Source organism: Bacillus rossius, chromosome 1 (genome assembly GCF_032445375.1).
Source record: "Bacillus rossius redtenbacheri isolate Brsri chromosome 1, Brsri_v3, whole genome shotgun sequence".
Lineage (NCBI taxonomy): Eukaryota > Metazoa > Arthropoda > Insecta > Phasmatodea > Bacillidae > Bacillus > Bacillus rossius.
In genome coordinates this window covers 6,132,033-6,151,121 of record NC_086330.1, presented here as the reverse complement: position 1 = coordinate 6,151,121, position 19,089 = coordinate 6,132,033, and the positions used below count along the sequence as shown (strand labels likewise).

The 19,089-nt window shown below is 40.5% G+C and overlaps 1 protein-coding gene across 1 annotated transcript in view; it reads left to right on the top strand.

Moving 5' to 3' along the window:
* LOC134531577 (multiple epidermal growth factor-like domains protein 8) overlaps positions 1-19,089 on the top strand; it is a 131,884-nt gene that overhangs the window by 70,866 nt on the left and 41,929 nt on the right. Inside the window, exons 25-30 of the mRNA XM_063367293.1 lie at positions 615-801; positions 3,676-3,857; positions 5,469-5,613; positions 7,970-8,246; positions 10,208-10,349; positions 17,749-17,944. Of these exons, the coding sequence (XP_063223363.1) occupies positions 615-801; positions 3,676-3,857; positions 5,469-5,613; positions 7,970-8,246; positions 10,208-10,349; positions 17,749-17,944 (1,129 nt within the window). The remainder of the gene's footprint in view (positions 1-614; positions 802-3,675; positions 3,858-5,468; positions 5,614-7,969; positions 8,247-10,207; positions 10,350-17,748; positions 17,945-19,089) is intronic.

Sequence of the window (19,089 nt, the reverse complement as noted above, 5' to 3'; positions counted from 1 at the left end):
GAATATATAAAAAATTAAACGACAATGATTTTAGCTTACCAACAAACTTTTATGGTTTTGAAAAACTAATTTAAAAAGAGACTGATCTAAATTTGTGAGTCCTAGGTAAAGTGATAGCTCTTTACCGTCTTTCAAGTATATGTGTACAGGCTTGAAACTCAGCAGGTATAAATAGAAATAATAGAAATAATAGAATTTTATCAATATGAATAATCTTTCATTTTTCCAATTTTTTTTCTCAAATGCTCTGTTGATTCTAGACTACATACAAATCATTAATTTTTGATACACAGAGGTAAATAAATAAACACTGGCAGGACTACGTCTGCCAAGTTCTGTTACTGTAATATAAAAGAGATAGCGTAATAAATCTGCATGAATAATTATAAACCAAAGCAATGTAACGAAAAGGAAATAACGAACATGGGTGTGAGACCAGGTTTCAAAAAGCATTATTAATTTTGCAAACGAGCTGTTCAGTTATGTAAAGTTTATTTATTTTAAGATGTTTTCTTCTTGTTTGGCGAGCATAAATTGTTTGGTAATTTGGCAGTTTCCTTGGCGTATATAGCGTGATATGATATCTGGTGACGTGTGTGCGTGTGGCGTCGAAGAGGAAGAAGGGCCCGCCCGCCCTGGCCGGACACACACTGACGCTGCACCACTCCAGCGCGGACTCCACGAGCCTGGTGCTGATCGGGGGCTTCAACCCCGCCTACGGCTTCCTGGAGACGGTGTGGGTGTTCGACCTGGGCAACGAGACCTGGAGCGCCCTCGCCACCACCGGCAATGGGCCCCCAGGTGCGAGGTCCCGTCTTCCTCTCAGGTCGTTACCGAGCTCCTGGCCGGTTCCAGTGGCGGGGAACAAGCTAGGGACACAGCCAGTGTTGTAGTGTTTGTTGTCTTCCCCCGCGTCCTGACCCCCTGAGTTGTGTTTGCCACTCATCTGTCCTTTGAGAACATAACCTGCGAGCTGTAGAAAAAAATGTTTCCATAAAATAAAAAAATTTTCTGAATAAGGTTATTTAATTGAAGACCTCAGGTATAAATAGTGTAAATCAACAAGTCTTCTGGATTTTTGGCCACAGTGAAGTTAATGTTTTAGGTAATAGGTTGAGAGTAACGTTCGAGAACACTCCAGAAGGTTTTCGAAAGAAAGAAAAGACAGGTGCGACACGCTGTCGCCGGTCGGCGCCTCAAGTTAGTGCATTGTTGGAAAAACCCAGCACGTGGATGCATGACTGTGCAGCAGTAGACTGGAACTTTCGCTGGTCGCTGTCTCGCCAGCCAATCAGAGCGACGTTTACGCGAGAAGTTATTTTTATACCAATTTTGACTGCCAAAAATGTAGGTGCGATGATTATGCGAGTGCGATGATTATGCGATAAAAGAGGGTACTTACGAGTCAAAAGTTTGAATTGCATAATAAGTTTCACTTCTGTCACGTGTACTGAGTTACATGAGCTATTTTTTATTAATGTGAAACACTGTTGCACATGTAGACTTTGTGAACTTATTTTCATATTAACTTTGTAAATCTTGTTTTGGCTACCTACCAAAATGGAGTAATTTAAATGAAGGTATTAAAGGATTGATATTCTTCAGGTAAAATTCAGTATGGCTGGCTACTTGTAAGAGAGCATTTTAAATTGTTTTTGACATGACAATGTCTAATAAATCGATGAATGCCGGCTACACACACGAAAAAGTGTCCCATTACGCACATTGTCCCATTACGCGGTGTCCCGCTACGCTCATTGTACGCTTGTGCCGCATCTAACTCTCTTCCACTCGATTGGAACAACCATCGATTTGACTTTTTCGAGGCACATTAAACTTGAAACACTCCCATTCGTTTCCTACTTTTCCTTTCGTCGTCCTATCCTTAACAGAATAACACAGATTGGAAGAAGTTAAATAGCAAACATGTATAAAAGTTACAGTTAAAATAATCTCTTCGTTAAAGTAATAAACATATTTGAATTAATGAGTGCAAACAGGGCTAGATTTTAAGGAATATTTTAACCTGCCCAACGGACAGGTGTAATCGAAAATTTGCCTGTCCGCCATCCAATTTGCCTGTCCGCTGTTCTACCCAAATAAAAAAAATTTCAAAGTCGCTGAAAAAGGTGAGAATAAAGGATTTTTGCTATATTTTGCACCTATTTTTATCACACACTTAACATCCTTATTTAATCATCATTTTCAGACGAGTCTCTGTCTGAGTCACTGCACGAATTACTTTGCTGATTCTCTCTTGAACATCTTCGATAAGGAGGCTGAAAGGGTCGACGTTTTCTCTGAACATTATGATACCAGAGATTTATTGCTGGTGCTGGATCAAGCTCACTTTCAGAAGGTGACTGTATTTGAACACGCATGAGGGCAGACAGTGTATCATCATTTAGACAGTTTCGCCAGTCTGTCTTTATAGACTTCAGTCTTTACAGACTTGAGCAGCCCGTAACAAAAACTGATCCAGATGATTTTGAATGTGTTTCGCAGACTTTGCAAAACATTTGTTTTGTTTCTGTGTCGTAACGAAGCCATAGAAACTCAGAACACCAAGACGTTAAAAAGGTACGGGACCGGGCGATTTTGTCATATTTAACATTATATTCTGACTTGTCCTCGTCCGTTTTTCTTTTATTTTCTGGTGGTTTTGAAGCACCAGTAATGAATTTCCACATTGTGTAACGCAGTTAATTAAATACTTAAACAATCGCCGTGACAAGATAAACTGTAAAAGATTACCGTGTCCTCTGTAAACAAGTAATGTTTATTTTTTGATGCAACGGTTGACAGGCGAATTTTCAAGCAGTCGCAGTCACTGCGGCCACTGTCAGCTGCATCTGGAGTACGCCGTCAAATGTTAACCACGCGAAAACGCTTTTCTGTTAACAAACTATGTTAAAGTAAAGCAAGGAATTAGTAAAGTCGTGATTTATAAAGACAATAAATTTAAAAAATTATATTTTGAAAGTATACAATGGTAAATTACGTAATTGTTGGCTGCACTGCAACGAAATTAATATTAAAACATGGCAACAAAAACAAACATCATCTGTGTGAGACATTTTGCATCTCTAGCATACGAATACGACTATGTTACGTGAATCATGACGTGAATGTAAGATTTTAAGAATTATGATTCAGAAGATTTCAGCACGGTTTGTACATAACCTACTTTTTTTCCCGCGGTATACAATAGCCAGAGTCGTCCGTCACAAAAGAGCAGCCATTATTGTTTATTTATAGATATTGTCAAAGACATTTTATTTGCGGTCGTCGTCGCATAAATGTTATTAATCACCTCTGCTGTATTAGCGCGTGCGAATAACCTCGGCGTCACAAGTTGCACCTGTCCACCGGACAGTTGCCTTTTTTATTTTGCCTGCCCGGACGAGATTTTGCCTGTCCCGGGCAGGCGGACAGGCGCTAAAATCGAGCCCTGAGTGCAAATAAAAGTAAATTTATCAATTAAACTGTAGATTTAATTTCACTCCTTCTTTGTATCCATACAAAATAGTGATACCGGTAATTCGATAAAAATGATTCAATTTTATTCATAAAAGTATGCAATCATTTCATCAATGTTTTGTTATGACGTCACGTTAAACTATCGTCCGTGAACCGACTTTACAGACAACGAAATTTTTTGTTTTGGGTCGGCAGGACTGTACGGGCACAGCACGGTGTACCACGCTCCGTCCGAGAGCTTCTACGTGTTCGGGGGCTACGTTTACGGCGTGAACCGCACCTTCATCTCGGACAAGCTGTACGCGCTGCACTTCCCGTCCAGGTTCTGGTCGGTGCTGCCCCCGTTCCAGGAGTACAACCCCCCGCAGCTGCACCTGGTGAGTGCATGCTGTACGCCCTGGCACGCTCGCACTCGCTTCTGTTAACACTTTAGATTAGTGCACGCCAGTGGCGTAGCCAGGATTTGTGTATGGGGGGGGGGGATAAGAAGCATGGTTTCCCCCCCCCCCCCCCTATTAAAACGGGGGAGTCCGGGGGTCCACCCCCGGAAAAAATTTGGATTTTAAGGTGTAAAATAGTGCTATTTTAGCAGTTTTCGGTACTTAATTATAAATATTGTATAGTAAAAATATTATTAATTTTTTAATAAAAATATTGTTTGAGTGATGAAGTAAGAAATTAATTAAAGATATTTTTATCAATCCATGTGCCTCGTTTACGTCCACTCAAAATAATAAATCATGCTCGAAGCTCAACAAAACAAAAAAAAAGGAATAAAAAGAGTTGGGTTTCGGCAGAACTGATCTATTCCTGGAAACAATTAGCTTTAGCTTGAAGAGTTACATGACACCATGTCGTCGTCTCAAATCTATACACACACAGCGATCCTTACACTTTTGAAAGCCCAGTCACCACCTGCTTATAATTACAGCGCTGGTTAAATACAGTAGGTGTAAGATATTTGAAAGCTTGGGACCCGTCACGGCGTCACAACCTCATAGCTTCTGCTCGCGACAGGGGTAGGGGAAGGGAAGGAGAATCGGTAGGGCTCGCTTACTCTTCCCCTCCATTGCAGTGGCTGGTGATAGCAGTAAGACACCCAGGCTTTTAGCTAACCTGCTTTCAGATAAGAAAAAAATAATTTGGGCTAAGGGGTGGGGGGTGGGGTGGTTAGAATCCCTAAAACCCCCCCCTGGCTACACCCCTGGTGCATGCTGTCTTCATTTCATCTCTTATGAATGCAGTTTTTTACACCATCATTTCTCTTTTGCTGACTTACGGGAGTTGCATAGTGCGTGCAGAAATTCGCATAACACTAACTTAGTTGTAAAACTTCAGACTTTCACACCAAATCCAGGAATGTATATTCGTGCAAAACAAGAAAACAAAAATACACACATTCTAGTCAGAAAATACAAGCATTACAAATCACATAAAATATCCATAGCTAAATATTTTCTCTATATGTACTGCATTATAATGTACTATTTGAAGCTTTGCTATATATTAATTTGTGGAGATAGTTGTGCTAGGTTTTTATTATATATATTTTTTCTTTAGATAGGACAGGTTACAATTTAAATTTTATTACAATATAATAAATACTTTAGAATTCTAATAATTTTCTGACAACCTTGTACTGTGTTCACGTGTGATGTTATGTCTTTTGAAGTTATACTTCTAATGCGACTTCCAACAAGGTTGCGTTAAACGTTTAACGCTACCATGGAGAATTATTTGCATGCATTTAAAAACTATTTTTTAATGGTGCCAAAGAAGTATAACTTCTCACGCGCGTATCTAAGTACACGCACCCATATTTTATCACATAACAACTACCATGTCTTAAATTTAATTTTTTTCTTGGTTTTTTGTAGGTATGTATTCTACCAGTTGTTGGAATTTTAACGTGTGGTCCTGAGGTTTCTCGGTATTATCGGTGCTGAGGTGGACGTGTGGTAGAGTGAGTGATGTGGTGTGTGTGGCAGCCGCGAGCACGGTTCCTGCACTCGGCGGTGAGCACGGACGACTTCATGCTGATCTACGGCGGCCGCACGCACCCGCGCAACGCCTCGGACGTGCTGGTGGCGTACGTGTACGCCTGCAACCAGTGGGTGCGTCTCACTTCCCGAGGTGAGGCGCCACTCCCCGATCCTGCTCGATCCTGCTCGATCCTGCTCTCCAGATGCCTCATTGTGGACTTGTCTTCCCTGAGCCGGTTGAATGCCACCTAGTGATTACCACGTGTGGAGAGAATATCTCGGATGTAAAGTGCCCTCGGTTATAAGGTGGTGTTCATTTGTTTATTTATTTATTCATTTTTTAAATTTTGTAGCATGCCTACTGACAGATGTAAACACATACAGTAAAACACCGTTTTAACGAACTTCATTAGAGTGAACAATTCATTACTACGAACTATGCCTTTGGTCCCGTCAGACGTCCATATAACATAACGTAAAAAAATTTCACTAGTACGAATTTTCTCGTTCAAATTTTTTAAATATTCTATAAATATTCATTTGAACGAACACTTTTCTGCCCGGCACGTTACGACAAACTGATAAAATCGTCGCCATTCACCCACAAACTGCCATCTTATTTATTTTGATACGCGCCATAGATGACTGCAATGGACTAGTGTTGAAATTAATGCACAAAACTAGTGTAGCGACTAAAGCGCTGCATTGTGGTGTTCGCTGACATTACTCTCTGTTCTATGCTCGCACGACGTGTTTAACCGATGCGAAGTGCTACATCATAAAGTATTGCTACACACACATCTCTGGTCGTTTTCTTGTTTATTGTTTGAGAAACGTGCGGTAGCCTACAACTCACATAGTTTCGGTTCCCTAGCACGTTCGTGCAACTTCGGATTTCTCTCAAAAATTGAAATTATAAAAATCGAAGGGTTGTGTTAGGTTAGTCACAACATGCTTGATCTTCTGATTTAGCGGCTGAAGGGGCGTTAATACCAAAACGCAAAACTTCGGAAATCTTCGCAAATTCTTGCAGGGAACCGAAACTACGTGAGTTGTAGGCTTCCCAGAAACGTGGCTATACTACATGTATAACTTATTTTTACATGTGTAGGGTGCATTTGTTTTTATAGTTTAAAAAACCATACTACTGAACATGTCTTCTAGGAAACGACTTGAAATGTTAAAAGCAGTAGATAAAGAAAATAAAAAGACTGATGTTGCTAAAAAGTTAGGTATCTCCAAATCAACATTATCCACAATTCTCACCCAGCGATCCAGTTTGGAAGACAATAAAATGTAAAAAAAAATTCCTAACTTTTAAATTTTATATTTTTGATTTATTACAGCATTTTTGCAAACAGCTTGTCTTGATTCCAAAGGTAGGCTTACTGCTTTGGCAAAAAACTTACCTACGTATTTCTGTATTGTACATATACATACTAGTATGTATGTATGTATGTATGTATGTATGTAGTATGTATCTAGATCCCAAAGTATAGCTGTTAAAGTAATTGATGCTTGTACCACTCATATTGGTATTAGATTTTCTACTTTGTTTTTTAACAAGATCGAGTTATGTTCAAAACCCCAAAACAGGCAATCATTGTGATTTCGGTATAAAGAACTTCATTATAACAAACTGCCATAATTTTGGTCCCTTCGTGTTCTTTATAATGAAGCTCTACTGTACAAACAGATACAACATTGAAAATACAAACAAAACCACACAATAATTATGAAAGCAAACACAACTAAATTGCAATAATTAAAAAAATTATTTTTATAAATGTTAATAATAATAATAATATAATAATAATAATAATAATAATAATAATAATAATAATAAAAGTTGTTAAAACATTCAAAACTACCCGCAAATAAATACAATAGTGTTGAAGCTGTACAAAATATCACAAAAGATAAAAGTCAGAAGAAAAAAATAGATTTATCTTCATGGGTCGTTCAGGTTAAATTTATTGCAATTTGTGATGAGGTGGTAGATGAGGTCATTATTTATGTAAATAGTACGGAAGGTTGAGAGTTGACGACTATTGAATTGTGGATTTTTGAGACCAGTATTTTCTATGAGATACTGTTACATTCCAGGTTGACCCGGCAACACATTCTCAATCAGGACAGTGTTATTAATAGCAGGGGGGCAGGAATCCTGCGATGTTAAAATATGAAAATTTGATTTTCAATGTAGCAGTTAAGAATGAAGAGTTAATCTAAAATATAAAATAGATCTATGGTCTGCAAGGGAAGATAACATTTGAGAAAATGTTTTTTGGGTAATTAATTTGGTACAGGACTATTAGTATATTTAATGAAATGTATTTTAGCCTCTCAAAATTCACGTAAACAGAATGTAGGGTTTGTTTCCGCCACAGTTGCAGGTAAAGGTTGGTACAGGACTATTTGTATATTTAATGAAATGTGTTTTGAGCTCCTCACAATGCACGTGAACAGAATGGAGAGGGTCGCTAGCGAGAGGTGTGTCCGGGCAGACGTGGAGATGGTGGGGTCGCCGCCGCCGCCCACGTACGGCCACGCCATGGCGCTGGACGCCGCGCGGGCCGGCCGGGAGGAGGTGTACGTGGTGGGGGGCTTCGACGGGGGCATCCAGGGCCACGTGACCCGCATCTCGCTACCGCGCGACCTGTGCCGGCTGTGGGCCACGCTGGACCGCTGCAGCAAGTTCGCTGGCTGCTCCTTCTGCAAGGAGTACGGCGAGGACCGCAACACCTCCTACTGCTACGCCAACGACCCCGCCCGCAACGACAGGTGGGTGCCGCGCTCTCCCTCTCCCTCTCCCTCTCACTCTCTCTCCCTCTCACTCTCTCACTCTTTCTCACTATCCCTCTCTTCCTCTCTCTGCCTCTCTCTCTCTTCCTCTCTATCCCTGTCCCTCTCTCTCTCCATCTCCCTATCTCTCACTATCTCTCTCTTCCTCTCTCTGCCTCTCTCTCTTCCTCTCTATCCCTGTCCCTCTCTCTCTCTCCATTACCCTATCTCTCACTATCCCTCTCTTCCTCTCTCTGCCTCTCTCTCTCTTCCTCTCTATCCCTGTCCCCCTCTCTCTCTCCCTATCCCTATCCCTATCCCTCTTTCTCTCTCCCTTTCCCTCCCTCTCTCTATCCCTCTCCCGCTCCCTCTCCCTCTCCCTCTCCCTCTCTGTCCCTATCCCTATCCCTCTCTCTCCCTTTCCTTCCCTCTCCCTCCCTCTCCCTCTCCCTCTTTCTCTCCCTATCCCTATCCCTCTCTCTCTCTCTCTCCCTATCCCTATCCCTCTCTCTCCCTATCCCTATCCCTATCCCTATCCCTCTCTCCTTATCCCTATCCCTATCCCTCTTCCTCTCCCTCTCCCTCACTCTCTCTCCCTATCCCTATCCCTATCACTATCCCTCTGGAATGCCTGCGAATAAATTCTCGAGTTTGGGGCACTCAGTAACCATTTCCATTATCGGGGGCATGTTGTCCTCACTAAGCACGTGAGCAAGGTGGCGCTATCTGCTCAGGATGACAAGGGGTATGCTGCGAAGGACAGTAACGCTGCTTGCCTTGGGGTCATTTACACCTGGACACAAACCCCATATCTTCTCCTACCGCCAGTCATCAACGGGCGAACTGATGTGATAACTGCAGTGGTTGAGTTGTAGCTGAACCTCCGCACAAGGGCTTCTCCTCTGTGCTTGTGAGGACTGTTGCCAAACACCGCTCTCCTCCAACCTCACACTTACAGGAGGGGAGGGAGAGGATGCCACAATTCAGGGCGATCCTGGGTGGGACAGGCGGGAGAACAAGGAAAGGCGTGGTTTCAACTGGATCCTTTTGTGTGGGTTTTAAAAATAGTCAGTACCCTCTCGCTCACCGTACTGAGCTGCTTGTCACAGTTGCTCTTTGATCAGTTTCGTCGTTACAAAACCAAGACAGCATAGTTGTTATGGGCACACTTCATTTGCGAGAGCAATAAATAGGGTGAAGTAGCTTGGCTTCTGGGTTGTAGCCGTGTCCTCGGCGAATAATTCACCGACGTTTCGGTCGGACATTGCAGTCGCCATCATCCTGGTAACTGCTCCCCGATGACGGCGACTGAAATGTCGACCGAAACGTCTTGTGAATTTTTCGGCGAGGACACAGCTACAACCCAGAAGCCAAGCTACTTCAGACAATGGCCGTGAAAGCCTGCGAACATCATCGATAATTAGGATCCCAAACGCAGAATGCTCTTTCGCATTGTAGAATGTAAAACTTATTGAGGTGTGACTCCATGAGCCAGCAGATGATTTAAAGTGGGGAAAAAAGAAACAGAAACTCTAAAGAATGATGTATGATGAAGGGTAGTAAACTTCTGTCTCGGAGAATAACGGGCAGCAAGTGAGTGTTAGCAGTGGCGTAGCCAGGATTTGTGTATGGGGGGTGTTTAGATGCATGCCCCCCCCCCCCCCCCCCTCGTATTAAAGCCGGGGGTCCGGGGGTCCTCCCCTGGGAAAATTTGTATTTTAAGGTGTAAAATAGTGCTATTTTAGCAGTTTTCTGTACTTAAATTTAAATATTGTAATGGTAAAAATTGTATTAATTCTAAATATGAAATTTATTTGAGTGATGAATAAGAAATTAATTAAAGATTTGGTGCTGGGGGGGGGGGGGGGTTTGAACCCCTAAAACCCCCCCTGGCTACGCCCCTGAGTTTTAGTTCACAGAGCTCCCTGGACCGTGGCTGAGGCTGGCTGTGTGTGTGGCAGGTCGTGTGAGCTAGGGGATCGCCGGGAGCACCACAAGATAATCGTGTGCAGCGACGAGTGGATGGACGGCCGCAAGTGCGAGCAGTACGGCTCGTGCTCCGAGTGTCTCGCGCGCTGGCCGAGCCACCCCAAGGAGAAGCAGGTCAGGACCGCCACCTTCTTCGCAGACACCCTGTCATTTGTGTTGCACTGATTACTAGAGACCTGCATAATTCGCGGTTTCGTTGGCATTCAGGATAGACTGCACATACCCCTGTACACTCGGGCAAATAACGCAAGTTCATTGGCTGCCGACTAAGGTTCTGCGAAGCTTCGAGAATGTCGAATCTCGAATCGAATCTTAGTTTAAAAAGATTCGTGCCATATTTCACTGACATAAACCATAAACACAAACATAATTTCCGTGTGTGCACACGAACAAAGGCACTTGTGTGGCATTAAATTCAATGCAACAAATTAATAATGTGACAAATCAACCAACATTATTTTGCTCTTTCAGTAATAGCTATTCATCTCCATCATAGCGTATTTATTTCCGACAACGCCAGTGTGTATACGTTATCCCGCATGTCAACAGCAGCTCTGGTCTGGAAACAAAAGCCAGAGATAGTTTGCATCGCGCCCACCAGGATGCGCTAGTGATGATGACGAATCATGGCGGACACGCATTTAGGAAACACAGACGGGAATTACGTTAACAGGTTAAATAATCTTTCTAATAAAAAACATTATGTTTATTAGTTTTTAAAATCTTAAAAGAACTAAAATATAACTTCCATAATTATGACATCATTTAATAAGTCTGAAATGTTTTTAGCGCCTACGACCAAGACCAAAAACCTCTTATGTAAACAATGCGGTACGAGATTTTTTTAAAATTATCAAATTGTAAAACGAATTATTTTGATTAACAAAACTATCTTATGAAGAAAAAAAGTTACTTATTTGAATAACACTGTTTTCTTAAAACGAATTAAGTAGGGCGCTGCAGTGTTTGTCTAGATAGTTAAGACAAAACAATTTTGATTACTGTGTTTTTCGACTTTGCGTTAATCGTGTTTTTTGGTTATCCGTGGACCCATTACCCCGGATAATCGGGAGTCTACTGTATTTGGAGATGCAAGACTGACTATGTAATGCGGATACGTGAACAGCTGAGTAGGGATGTGCGGGTACCCGATAAATTCAACTTCTATTCGATTCCTCAACTATTTGAACCTGGAACCGAAACTAAAATTTGGAATCGAAAAATTTGGGCAAATATTTCAAAAGTAAAAAAAATTCGAAGAAAGAAATGACGGTTACCGTTTAACTGATTGCTAGACATAAATTTATTCGTCAATTATCATTAATGTAACTCGTAAAAATGCCGCGCACTTTCACTCAAGCAAATTTCATAACGTTATTAAGAAATATAGGTTAGGCCGAACATTAAATTTTTTTCAAAGATCGTGTATGATATATTTACACGTTCAGAACCAGTCTTCTGTTAGAATAACCAACATTCACGACATGAAAATATTTTAGCAGTGCCATACGTGTAGACAGTTATGTCACCATTTATCATAGATTGCGCGTGCCGACACAAAGGAATCGAAACACTGAATCATAACATTATGTCAGTATCGAAGTAGGTACTGTTTATGCTTTTGCCTTTTACAAAACTTAATTAAAGCTGATCATCGTTGTGTGTTTTAACTTTGTGAAGTTAATAAATTAATAATATTTACATATCATTTCCGTTTTTAGGGGAACAGATCTTGTTGAAAAAAACGAAGAAATATATGTTACTTATTGGTTTTAATTTAAATAAACCTACTGGCTAGGCCATGCTGCGTACGTCATATGTGCAAATGTAGGTTAAGTAATAAATTATACTTCTGTGCGCAGCACGCATCACACTATCTCGGTGACTCCAGTGAGGCAGCTGACTTTACCGTTGGTAACATTTGACATCTTTAGAACAGTGGTGAAGTAATTAAATAAGTAATGGATGAAAATTGTGGCAAGTTTAAGGGCCGCAGTCATCTTTGGAAATTTTATGACAAAATATCAGAAAGCCATTCCAAATGTAAAACTTGTGGAACTAAACTCAAACAGGTACATGGTAGCACTTCTAGCATGGCGAAGCACTTAACATTACACAAGAGTGTATATGCAGAGTACTTACAACTACAGAAAGAATTAACTCATGCACCTTCCACATCATGTAACAAAGTACAACTCACTTTGTCAGCTTCGTTTAGTAGCCAAGAAAAGTATGGTAGAGACCATCCAAAAGCTATTGCCATAACCAATGCCATTGGCAAAATGATTGCTGTGGATCTACAGCCATACAGTATGGTTCAAGATAAAGGCTTCAAAGACTTGATGGCGCTAGTTGAACCCAAGTACTCCGTACCAGACCGAACAACATTCTCTAGGCGTGTAGTGCCAGAGCTGTACAATGGTCTGGTAGAAAAAATTCACACGAAAATCAATAATGACGTCAAAGCAGGCGTCAATTCGGTGGCATTTACAACAGATATGTGGACGTCATGCAGTAATGACAGCTATTTATCATTAACATGTCATTATGTGGACACAGATTTCATTCCTGTTCATCACATGCTGGGGAATGTTCTTTTCACCGGAGAACATAGTGGGGAAGCAATTGCCAATACTCTGCTTAGACTAAATGCAAAGTGGGAAATTCCAAACACTATACGTATTTACATAGTTTCAGATTCTGCTAGAAACATGAAATCTGCAGCTGCTAAAACCAGTTGGCATTCATTTAGATGTTTAGGGCACACTTTGCAGCTAGCCATAAATTATGCCAAAAAGGAAACTCCTGGGATTGAGGCGCTGTGCAAAAAAAGTCGTGCTATAGTGGGGCACTACAAACGTAGCTCCCAAGCTCGTCAGCGTCTTCATGAATTACAAAAGAAGATGGGAAAACCAGAACATGAATTGATCCAGGATGTAGACACCCGATGGAACAGTGAGTTTGCTATGTTGAAACGACTTGTTGAACAAAAAGAGCCTATTGCTGCAGAATTAGCTTCTTCTGATGGCGTTGACAATTTAACTGCCAATGAATGGAAACTCGCAGAAGGGGCAGTCAGAATTTTAGAGCCAATAAATGAAGCAACTAAAGAATTTAGTAGACAAGACTACCCCACAATTTCTCTAGTTATACCAGTTATTGATGGGATTAAATACATGTTAGATACATTTGTGTGCAAAGCAGAACCAGGTGAAGGCATAATTTTCGGACGAAATTTGTTGAAGGCTGTATTCTCAAGATTTCCTGATTACAAATCAAAAGATGAATATGTTGCTGCAATGCTTGTTGATCCTAGATTTAAATCAGTACTTTTGAAGGATCATGAGAAAAATAAAGGTGTAAGTATTTTAAAAACATTAATTTCCAAAGACTGTGCTGATAGCAGCCATTCTAAAACACAAAGAGTTGAAAGCCAAGCTGAAACCTCAGGGTCTAATTTAAGTGTTTGGAGTTGCTTTGAAGAACAGTCTGCAAAGTTGGATGCATCATGTTCAAATACTCGGATAGATATGGTGGAAAAAGACATCCTTTTGTACTTAAATGAACCCATTCAGAAACGTACTACGAATCCATATCAGTGGTGGCAAGAAAACCAAGTTCGCCACAGATATGTTTCTGATGCTGCGAGAACACTATTGTGTATTCCTGCAACATCTGTTCCAAGTGAACGCCTGTTTTCCTCGGCAGGAAATATCGTAACAGCACGGAGAGAGAATCCGTCTCCTGAAAGTGTAGAACAGTTAACCTTCTTACATCAGAACCTGTAGGCCTAATCGTGAAATAATGTAGTGTTCAAAGCATTTCTAATCGGGACCCAGTTATCAAATGAAAAGTGTTTATTAGTTAGCTATTATTTAATGCTGCATTGTGTTGTATAGTGTAAATATTATCATCCAGTTATGTACCTGTTATAACATAAGGCAGGTCTCAGGTCCCCAACAGTGTATAATGAACTTATTATTTACATAGGTACTATGCCAGAATTGTCTTTCTTATTCATTTAAGTTAAATACATATGGTTCAAAATAAATGCAATTTTTTTAGTTATTCCTACCAGACTAATGACTATGTAGATAAAGTTACCCAAAGAATCGAAATCGGAATCGAATTTCAACTCTTGTGGTGAGAATCGAATCGGAATCGAATCGAACTGAAAATCATGGAATCGCACAACCCTACAGCTGAGCTTCATCAGCATCATGTGATTAAAGTAGTGTGTGATATTCTTGTACACAAATGCCATAGCTGTGGTACACATACCCCAATGGGAAGCCTACAACTCACGTTGTTTCGGTTCCCTGCAAGAATTTCCGAAGATTTCCGAAGTTTTGCGTTTTGGTATTAACGCCACTTCAGCCGCTAAATCAGAAGTTCAAGCATGTTGTGACTGACCTGACCTAACCTAACCTAACCCTTCGATTTTTTTTAATTTCAATTTTTGAGAGAAATCCGAAGTTGCACGAACGTGGTAGGGAACCAAAACTACGTGAGTTGTAGGCTACCGATACTACCTGTACTACAGGTATCGTATGTAACAGCGTCCAACAGACACGACTCCCGTTGACAAAAGGCAACATAGTTGTGGTACATTATGCTAAATTTGTCTTAGCGTACCACAGAATGCAGACTCGTAAACTATCTTTTTGCGCAGTGTTTTGTAGTGACTTGAAACATTAACTGCCACATAAAACCGATACTATTGAATGATAATATACTTTTATGCGTTAGTAATTCATGTTATTAACTTTTACTCAATTGCAAGACAACCAGAATCTACTTAATTATTTTTTACGTTGGCTCGGCCACGCTTGTCTACCCTAGCAGTTTACCGTCTGCCGTGGCCATTGTTTTACTGTATTGGACATGGATACAGGACAGATTGCAATGGAAGCAGGGTGTCCACAAGGAAAAAATATTTCGTACCAACTTAGGCGAGAAAAAAGTACTAAATTATAATTTGTTATGGTTTTTAACAATATACATTGCATTGCTCGTACTTAAATATCACACCACACACACATACATTCCATAGTTTGTTAAAAATAATTACACTTAATAATAAAACATATTGGAGTTACAATAATATTATTATATTAAAGAAACATGTACTAGATCTGTACTAAACCACTAAAAAAGTTATAAAAGTACAAGATCTAGTACGAAAGTAATAACTGTGGACACCCTGAATGGAAGACCAGAGTACCTCTAAGCCTGAATCGGTACAGAGCGGCAGCATCCAGCCAGAGATTGAGTAAAAACAAAACAAAAATTGAACAAGGCTCTGTGGAAACACTATGAAGTTGTGGATGAAAAAACAGCAATGTGCAAACATTGCAAAAAGAACATCAAAACTCCAACTAGTAATTATCTACTTTACTGAATATCGTGGTTATTTAATTTTTTTGTTAACTAGAAGTGTGCAGCAACATAATATTTTGACCTTTTCTGTGCACCATGAATAAAAATTAAAACAAAATATTGTTTTAATGGGTGATTCCTGGTATCATTGTTAGTTAATTTCGCTTAACTAAAATATCAATATTTATACTGGATGTTAAAATCTGTAAATTGTTTACATTTAAACTTAAACATTAATGTGGTTTCAAAGTATATAGATATTTTGTTTTTATGTAAAATTCATGCAAATATGCAATACATTGAATTATTGAATGTCTGACCTGCCCCTCTAGGTACAACAACGTGTCTTATTATTCAAATTCCAAGATGCCATGTAACTGAATATACTGAATACCTAGCTGAAAAAACTTCTCAGTCAAGTGTCAAACTTCAGCAGGGAAAAAATTCTCATGATTCGAAAAAGATTCGAGGTTCGGGAATCTTTAAAAATTTGATTCATGATTCGATTCGAGACAAAAATCCTAGATTCGCAGAAGCCTAGTGCCGACTTGTAAGTCGTCTCAGCTGGTTTGTCTGTGATTCGATTCTTCTTTGGTTGAGGGTTTATAACTGGTTGAGATTCGTCCAGATGAACAGTAAGCCGATAGCAAAATCATCTAAGAGGTATGTGTGTTTGAATTCTAGCCTATCACCGAATGAATCCGCGAATTTTGCAGGTCTCTACTGATTATAAAACATACGTGAAGCACAATACATACGTACGAGGGGTGTTTTTTTTTAAATGAGTACCATTTTGAAATTCAGCTCCGCTGCACTGCGGTCTGTATTCTGTGTGCCTACATCTGTTGTCAAGCCACAGATGCTATTACAGAAACACTCTGCCGTTTGAACATTTGTTTGTGAGTATTCAAAATGCCTCTGCTTATTGAGAATCCCGCCGACTGTGAAATATGCGCAGGGATTCATTTTCTTATTTCTAAAGGCATGAAAACGGCTGAAATTCGTCCGATCAGTGAAGTGTAAGGAGGAAACATTATGAATGATGGAATGGTATGGAAAATGGTAGGAAAGTGGCCGCACAAATGTTCATAATACGGAACGATGCCATTACTGAAGATTTGGTGCAGAAAGTTGATGAAAAAGTGAAAGAGAACAAATAGGTTTTTTACTATTTCATCATTATCTGATGAGTTTCCTCAAGTCTCAAAGGTTGATAAATCAGGCAACTGACTTCTATGATGATGGGATTCAAAAGCTGGTTCTCCCATTTGATAAGTGTCTTAATATTGGTAGAAATTATGTAAAAAAAAAAGTAGATTAGTTACAGGCTTTCATGTAAAAATAAAATAGTCAAGCAAAGCCTTCTATTTGTTTTTATTTCAAAACTTACCTAAAAATGAAACGCCTCCTATTTGATTTACAAAACTCTTAGGCATTTTCATATTTAAAATAATGTTTCCCTCTCGTTCAGAAAAATATTATTCTATAGCAAAGAATTTCATTGTCTTTGCAAATTTAAGTTTTTACTTTCAATAAAATAATTTTCATAATTAGAGATTTATTACTTATGTATATATTAAAAATCTTAATTGAGCACATACAAGAAAAGTATAATGCTTTATATAACTATAAAGCAAGGGTATGCATTTACTTAATTAGACTAATGGTTTGCATTGATGGATGTAGATTTATTTAGTAGGTCTCGCCACTTCTTGCCTACAAACATTTTCCCTGGCCCACCTCCCTTTTCCACTTCCACATTCTCTCTAACCCCCCCCTCCCCTCCTTTTCAACCCGAGAGTATGTGCCTCTCAGCAGTGGAGTGTGCCAGTGTGTGTGTCTCTCTGGAGAGAGTGTGCCTCACAGCAGCGCGGTGTGCGCAGGTGTGCCAGTGTGTGTGTGTGTCTCGGTGGAGAGAGTGTGCCTCACAGCAGCGGTGTGTGCGCAGGTGTGCCAGTGTGTGTGTGTGTCTCTCTGGAGAGAGTGTGCCTCACAGCAGCGCAGGTGTGCCAGTGTGTGTGTGTGTCTCTCTGGAGAGAGTGTGCCTCACAGCAGCGCGGTGTGCGCAGGTGTGCCAGTGTGTGTGTGTGTCTCGGTGGAGAGAGTGTGCCTCACAGCAGCGGTGTGTGCGCAGGTGTGCCAGTGGTGCGACAACTGCCGGCGCTGTGTGCCTGTGAACGGGGAGTGCGAGCGAGACGGGGCGTGCAGCAAGCACCAGCGCGCCGTGCTGGACGTGGAGCAGTGTCGTGAGCGGCAGTGCGCGGCCTCCGACTGCGACAAGTGTCGCTCCCTGGGCAACTGCGTCTGGACCCGCCAGGCGCTCATGAACTGTGAGTGTGTGCCTTCGTTTGCTCTCGTTCCCAACAACCATGGATACGTTGGGAGTTCAAACACACTCTGCACTATTCAGAGAGGAATCATAATATTGCGGAGAGTCTCAGATAGTCTGAGTGCTACTTAATTTGAACAGTTTGGGAGCCCTGATGTAATATGGAATGGATCTAACTTTTATGGCCATTTACATCATTGCAGTGAGCTAGTAGATTTGTTTTGTTATTTTAACTGATATCACTGATGAACCTGTTGCACCATTTTAGTATTTTTTTGTGTTAATCAATAAATTTTGTTGATGGGTCGGGTCTTGACAGTGCTTCAAGCAAGGTTCAGTATTCGTTTCCAAAAGGGGTGTCTTTGCTTTCAGCGATGTTGTTATGAGGTTATGTTTGATACATTAGAATAGATTTCAACTACCATATTTTAGAACCAATGTGTTTAATGTGACTAATCTATATGCCATTTTTATTCAATTTTGAAAATGAAAACGAATTGGCAGAAAATCATAAACTTTCAAAAATTAACATTGCACTGTGTGAGTGAATATGTGCATAAATTACTAGCCTGTGTTGGTTTGTAATAAATATAATGTGAGTAAGTATAATTTTTTTTTAAATTAAAATATCTCAGCAGTGCGTGTAAAACATAATGAACTGCAACATTAAGCTGTGTCTGCCGCTTGTCTGGCGGCTACCCGGCCGCCAGTAAGTGACGTGGCAGTCTGTCGCCATGCTGGCGCTTGGCAAGAAGAGGAAGCGTTCAAATAAACCACCGTCAGGGAGAGAAAGAGGAGAGTGTGTGTGAGTGAGTGAGATGGCCACGCAGCAGTGTTTATGGTTCTCCCTCCCTCGGTCATCAGTGAGAACGTCCGTGAGTTGGTTCCGTGCACAATCATCACGTCTATCTCAACAGGTTTTTGTGAAGCAACTTTACCCAAACATTGTGTTTGTGTGAGATTCCTCACTCTTTCTATTGCTGTAAACTGCGTGCTTGTTTTTTTTAGAAGGAACTGGCATAAAAAATCGTGTGGGTGTGCCATCTTTTCTCTTTTGGGAAAGATGGATAAAAAAAAGTACAATAGATGGTAAGGCAAACATGAGTATAAAAAGTAGTATTCTTCTGATGAAAACGGGAGAGACGA